The sequence below is a fragment of the Cibotium barometz genome, chromosome 49 (genome assembly GCF_041138505.1).
Source record: "Cibotium barometz isolate CiBa-2024 chromosome 49, ASM4113850v1, whole genome shotgun sequence".
Lineage (NCBI taxonomy): Eukaryota > Viridiplantae > Streptophyta > Polypodiopsida > Cyatheales > Cibotiaceae > Cibotium > Cibotium barometz.
The window spans coordinates 11,249,971-11,257,270 of NC_141094.1; the positions used below are offsets into that span (position 1 = coordinate 11,249,971).

Genomic DNA, 7,300 nt, shown 5'->3' on the forward strand with positions numbered 1-7,300 from the left:
AGAGAGAGAGAGAGAGAACCTAATACGATGGTTCTCTCCCCCCCTCTCTTTCCCCTTTTTTTAAGGGGAAAGAGAGGGGGGAGAGAGAGAGAGAGAGAGAGAGAGAGAGATAAAGAACCTAATACGATGGTTGTTGCTGATGTTGTGTGTGTGTATAAAATAGAGAGAGAGAGAGAGAGAGAGAGGGAAGAGGGGAGAGAGGGGAGAGAGAGAGAGAGCGTAGAATTAGTTAAAAAAGGTTTGTATTTTTTTTGTAATGGGAAAAATTTTAAGTCTTTTTTAGATGAAGCTCTTACCCTCGTATCGCCTCCTATGCTTCTCTTACTTATCACACTCAGCGTCTTAGCATGAACAAAGATCTAATACCATGAAAAGATGTAGGGAGGAAGAGAGCTTGATCGCTTACAAGCACACACACTCACACAAACTCTAGAAGAGAACACACAAGATGAGAGGATGAAAATTGTTATTCTTCTTCTTCAACAAAAGAGGTCTACAAAGGAGATAAAGTGACTAATACACATACTAGACTATATACAAGCGGTCCATAATGTGAACACGCTAAAGTGGAGTGGGTAGATGTGGACTAGTGGGTGTAGTCCAGTTGTAGAATCTCTGGCATAGATATGTCGATGCCAGCTACCAAACCCACCAGATGTGAATGTCGAATGGTCACCTAGGTGCTTTGTGAGTGTCAGCTAATGTTGAGCTTGACATCTCAACAAATGATAGTGGCATTCATGAGGTGAAGATGGTCCCGAAGAGAAAGTTTGAAAAAAGGATATTCATGAGCTTGACATCTCAACAAATGATAGTGGCATTCATGAGGTGAAGATGGTTCCGAAGAGAAAGTTTGAAAAAAGGATTTGCGTGAGCTACGATACGTCATGGGCATTATTGTAGTTGCCATCAATAATAATGACTTGATTCACAGGGGACAATGATGGTGGGATTCATGAGGTGAAGATGCTCCTCACGAGGAATTTCAAAATAAAGGATGTCATGGGTGAGCTGTTGTGATACTTCATGGGGTATAGAGGTGATAGGATAAGATGATGGGATTTGAGTGTATTTTTGAGAAGCAACCCTACCAAAGGCTAGCACACACGTACTATACACACCATTTCTTCTAAACTAACCGTGGTCCAAAAGCTGTAGTTGATGAGATGTTGGTCTCTCTTAAACCTTTAAAAAAGCATATATATATTTGCATTAAGGGAGGCATGTGTACGAGTCATGTGTGTTCATTACATGTGTGTGCATGCATATGCTATGTGGATGTGTATTCTATGTATGTGTACGCACATGTGTGTGCATGATATGCTATGTGGATGTGTATTCTATGTATATGTGTGTGTTCTATGTATGTGTGCATGTTTTATATGCGTGTGTGTGTGTTCTATGTGCATATGCATGTGTCATAGATGCAAACACGTGTAGAGTGCTTTACATCGGTCGCAATAACCGACCCGTCAAAAAAAGAAGAGTTTCACAGAGTTACCACGTAGCAAGAATTTGGAGGTTCCCGGAAAGGGAGGAGGAGGTTTGGGTAAAATTTGAGTTTGAAGGTCTCAAAAGACGTGCAAAGCGCGGGTCTACCCACTAGTGCAAAATAGAGTCTATTTTCTTAAGCATTGTTGCCACTTGCAAAAGTCTAGGTGGTGCGTCAATTTCAGTCTGTCTCTTGAAAAGACTTGATTGCTGACTCCTGGACCGTTCGGCTGATTGTTGTCTCCTGGACCTTTAGGCACAATAATGTATTTCAAAGCCGGACGTTGGAACTAGTCAACATCTTAGAGAGAGTATGTGTTAGCTGATTCTCGAAGGTCAAGCTAGTTTTGATATATTTATTTAGATTACTTTTCTCAAAGTCAAGCTGGTCTATGGCCTTACGTTAGGGTAGGTCTACAGTCAGATATATATATATATGTCTGTGTGTCTGTAGTTTGATTAATCTCTGCTTGCTTCGCCAACATGGCTTCGCCATTCTGGCACTGGCTTCTGTTAGATTTACTCCTTTCCTCGATGCTGCCTGCTGTTATTAGTGATGATTCCGAGTCCTCAGTACCCTCTAGTATCCCTCTGGGCACTTATCTCCCTCCTGTGGAGGACTCCAACCACGTAGTTCTTGTCTCTCCCAATCGCATGTTTAATCTCAATGTTGAACCCTGGCGGGGTTCCCCCGGCTCTTACTGTATGGCTGGTGTAAGAAACGGTAAGATTAACACTGGTTCCATGCTATGGGCCGCCAATAACGCCCAGCCTCTTGCGGCAACCACTTGTCGGCTCTACTTGTCTGCAGACGGAGATTTACTGTTCCAATACGATGGCAACAACACGGCCTGGCAAACCCACACAGCACGAATGGGTGTCCACAACCTTACCCTCCAAGACTCTGGGAACCTTGTTTTGCAAAACAAGCAAGGCGCCACTGTATGGCAAAGCTTCGACCAGAGCCCAGTGTTTCAATTCTACTCAAGAATGAATTTTACAGTTAACACCACTCTCTACAGTGAGTCCTCTGTCCCGGGCGGCAACGCCTACTTCAGTGTCCCAGGCAGCTATGGTATGGAGCTCAACAACAAGGGCACTCTGATTCTTTTCACTAACCGTAATGATTCCACTTCAAGGTTTGTGTACTGGAGCTACAGCCTAGCGGCTAATACAGAGGCCGTTGCCTATGTGACTGTTGAGGATGGGTTAACGTTCTATGATAAGCATGCAACAGTTCTTGGGTCTATTACTCCTACTCTTGTCCCACCATCTAATCGCACTTTGAGAGATGCTTTGATAGATCCTCCCTCAGCAAACTTGCTAGCATATTACCGGACTGAACATAATTGGACACTTTTTTACAACTCTTCCATAAGTGCTTGCGAGTATCCCGAACATTGTGGGGATTTTAGTGTTTGCGACATGGCCACGGGAGCGTGCAGCTGCCCACAAGGTTTCCAACAAAGTGGCCCTGATTGCCAGCCTCTCAAAGCTTTGCCCTCTTATGCATCAAATTGCACACAAACCATGGTCGATTCCAGCCTTTACACCTTTGTTCCTGTAAATGTCTCCTTTCAACCTCAGCTCTCTGCTCTTCCAGCTCACTCATCTGAGGTTTGCGGTTCCTTGTGCGTGGAGAATTGCACTTGCAAGGCGGCGCTGTATGACCCGGCCACCGGTTCCTGTTCTCTTTTCTCAGTTCTGCAAACTGTGCCTACAAGGGCGAACAGCAGCCAGTTGATGCTGCTCAAGGTTCTGAGAGAGAGGCATTCTTCCAGAACGCACGAGGTGATAGGAGTTGTCTGTGCAGTCATTGGTGCCAGCTTGTGCTTAATCATGGTGTTGTGTTATTGTTGGTGCAAATTAAGAAGGGGTAGAAGAAGATCAGAAGCTGCAAGTGAAGAGATTTTTCTGCAGGCGCTTCCAAGGCTTCCTCCTAGGTTCACTTACAAGGAGCTGGAGATGGCCACCAAGGAATTCTCCACAAAGCTCGGCTCTGGAGGGTTTGGGGCGGTATATGAAGGTGTGATGCCGTCTGGTGTGCAGCTAGCTGTGAAGAAGCTAGAAGAGGGCCATGGCCAAAGCTCGGCTCAATTCAGGGCGGAGGTGGCCACCATAGGCAGCGTGTCACACATGAATCTGGTGACTCTCAAGGGCTTCTGCATCGAGGGTGAGTCCAGGATGCTCGTGTATGAGCATATGGCAAATGGGTCCTTGGATAGGTGGCTGTTCGGCGTTAATCCGGGGAGAGACCAGGCGCAGCTGGATTGGGAGCAGAGGTGCAGGATAGCTCTGGATACGGCAAAGGGGCTTGCCTACTTGCATCACGAGTGCGCAGAGCGCATCGTGCATTGCGATGTGAAGCCAGAGAACATCCTGCTGGATGAGGAGTTCAACGCCAAACTTGCGGACTTTGGCCTTGCTAAGCTGGTCGGGCGGGACCACCAGAGCTTCGCCATGACCACCCTCAAAGGAACGAGAGGCTACCTGGCGCCGGAGTGGCTGCAGGACGCCACCATCACAGCCAAGTCGGACGTCTACAGCTACGGTGTCGTCTTGCTGGAGCTCATCAGCGGCAGGCGCTGCCTCGATGCCGACTACGGCTACCTGCCCACGATAGCCTTCCGAATAGTAACCACGTCATCGAATGCAGCAAACTCCATCCCCGCTATATCATTGGATGCAGCCAATCCGACCCCTGCTGCTTCAGTCCAGGGTGGCAGCGGCACCCTTCTGTACGAGCATAATTCCAGCATGGCTGCCCTGCTGGACCACCGCCTCCTCTCAGCCGTGCCAGCCGCCAGCCTGGAGCGCATGGTTTTGATCGGGCTCTGGTGTGTTCAGCCACACCCCACCGCCCGGCCGCCCATGTCTTTCGTCGTCAAAATGCTGGAGGGCGTGGCGGATATCCCTCCGCCGCCTCTTCAGAGCCCTTCATCCGACGACCAGTCGTCCTTTTTGGAGGCCTACGAACGGCTCAAATTAACAGTATCGAGGTCTTCTTCCACCTTTGATCATTTCGAAGATCCACAATCACAAACAACTACGGAGGGATCTGTTCCGCCCACCTGATGGCTTCTTGCACCCCATGCTCGATGAATCTAATGCAGCTCATGAGGTTAGTATAGGCTACATATGTCTTGTTATGCTACTGTGTCCTGTCTTGTTAGGCAGGACACAATTTCCACGCATATGCTACATATGAGGCTACATATGTCTTGTTATGCTACTGTTTTCTAAGCATGAAAGAATCCACTTTTGTTGCATGGATAGAATCTCAATAAAAGGCAATTGGAAGGTTGCTTGCTACACACCAGTAAGCGAAACGTCAATTGCAAGTTGAAGCAACCTATTTTTCCTTCAAGCATTTTCAAAACTGGATTTAAGGCCCGATTCACAAGCATTCAGAGGCAAAAGAAAGCAAGGGCCTACTGGTACGGAGGAAAATCTACCAAGCAATCTTCACAAACACTCCATAGACTCAACCATTGACACCAAGTGGTGGTGGGCCAAGTGGCTAGGTGGTTTGCTTTATGTGGAAAAGGCCTTGAGCTCAAACCTTGATGGACTTGGGGGTGTCAAGAGTATCCATGCTAGAAAAAAGATGGTTGTGATTAGACTAGGGTGGTGAGTCTACCCTCTGCCCGTTCGCAAAGCGCGCGAAGGTAGAAAGGAAAGGTTAGCTAATACAATTTTGCCATCTCAAAAAGGGAGAGAGTCTAGAGGGTTCGACTAGATGTTTATGAATCCAACCTTAGAGTACTTAGCTACTAATGGGTAGTTCAATCTTCATGCCTCTCTCTCTCTCTCTCTCTCTCTCTCTGTGCATGCTGGCAGTGGACACATGAAATACAAGAGATAGGGAGCATAGGCGCACATCATAGCCACGTGAAGAGGAGAGAGAGTAGAGAGAGAGGACTCACACAAGTGCGTAGGGTGTACACAATTATAGTACACGACTATGCATGCGACTATAGTCGTGCGCTGCTAATATGCGGCTATAGCCACATGTATAGCCGTGAGTAGAGTCGCGTATTGGGAAAGAAATCTAGAGAGCATTCCGAGAGCTAAAAATATTCCAATATTATAGAAGAAGAAGAAGCATAAATGCATTGTAATAATATAATTAAATATGGACTGAATCAAGATTGGCAAATTGAGAAATTGTTTAATGAATTAGGGTGAGCTTGGCCCAATATCTCTTACATCTTCTATCAAATCCATACATGCTAACTGGTCTATCTCAAGATCCATATGTCCCATTGCAAGATCAACCAAAAGACCTATCCCACTAGCAATGGACTCAACATCATTATCATTATGCTCGAAATTAATTCCATCCTCATTATCTTGGGTAAAGAAACCTTCATCTTAATTAGTTGGTGGTATCTCGCGTTCTTTATCTTGTACTTAATCCTCTGCATGTTCATTTTTTATTGCCACTTTGTCCATGAGCTCTTCAATATCCCTATCTTGAAAAATGCCCTTTGAACGAAGAGGGACTTGTATGACATACCACCATTTCTTCTCATTTATATCCGCGTGAAACACAACCTTGTAAGAAAAAACACATCGAGTGTAAATTAACATGCATGAATATGATATAATAGGGTTGTTGCAAGATCAGGGTATCCAGTTTTGTCCAGTTTATGCAGAACTGGGACATAGCTTGGAGAGCAAATTTTGGGGGGCAAGGTACTTAAAATTAGATCAAGCAAATAATAAAAAATACACTTGTTCTTAAATTAACCTAATATAACTTAAATTAATATAAATTAGTCTAATTAATCAAAATTAATAAAAAATATGATGAAATAATAAACAAATGATCTTTCCATACTTAGAGTGATCCAATTTATTTTTCCATAGATGCACCATTACAAGTACACTAGTCCCTATAGGTTTTAGATGATTCACATCAAAAATGTAATTTTACTAATTAGATTATTAATATTTGCAGGTCTTCTGATAGTCTGGAAGAATTTTGAAAAAGAGATCATTAAAAATCCAACCATTGGATTTGCAATTTTTACTAACCACCACATTCTACTAATGTCTTAGTATCTACCCACTCTTTTGATCTACAAGATTGAGGATTTTAAGTGGTAGCTATTGTGGGTACAAAAAGAGGCGTATATTATAACACTTTAGAGACCTTGAAATATTTAAAGAAAATAGACAAATATCTTAAAATTCTTGAAAAATCAAGTTAAGCTCCATATTATGTGAAGATCTAAGGTACAAAGTGGGAATCTCATATGAGTTTATATGTAAAAGATATTAGCATTTTATGGAATCAGTTCAAATTTGGGACAGGGTGTATACATTGACCTTGTACCTAAGAAAATGAGGACTTTTGACCATCTAATGCTTAATCAAATTATGCAACTATATTTCCAACTTTGAATATGATGTTCCAACAAAAGAACTTGAAACGAAATTCCTTCATTTACTAGGAGAGATTAGCCACTAAAGGTAAACAAATGCCTGTTTTTTTACTGTTTACAGGGTGCCTGAGTGGACAAAACTGGGCACCCTGATCTTGCAACCACCCAATAAAAGGTTATGGTTATAATTTACTTGTCATGATGGTGAGGTAGCACAAATGTGTCCCTCTCTGTTTGCAATTTTTTAAAGAATTGATCACCATAAATCCATTTGGATGCCTTTTCACAGTTGCTTGAGCGCCTCCACACACATCCTTGAACCACTCCTCCCTAGTGGGATTTATGGGTGATGCACATTGACAACCTTACAAATATCCAAAGCATGTAACATGGCTCTAAGGCCTTGTGTTACGAATAGC

The 7,300-nt window shown here is 43.9% G+C and overlaps 1 protein-coding gene across 1 annotated transcript; it reads left to right on the forward strand.

Annotated features, from left to right (window-relative positions):
* The first annotated feature begins 1,873 nt into the window (after positions 1-1,873).
* On the forward strand, positions 1,874-6,122 carry LOC147610289 (G-type lectin S-receptor-like serine/threonine-protein kinase SD2-5). The gene has a single exon (XM_086786067.1). It carries the CDS (start codon positions 1,975-1,977, stop codon positions 4,564-4,566), a length of 2,592 nt encoding a protein of 863 aa, XP_086642193.1. The 5' UTR covers positions 1,874-1,974; the 3' UTR covers positions 4,567-6,122.
* The last annotated feature ends 1,178 nt before the right edge of the window (positions 6,123-7,300 follow it).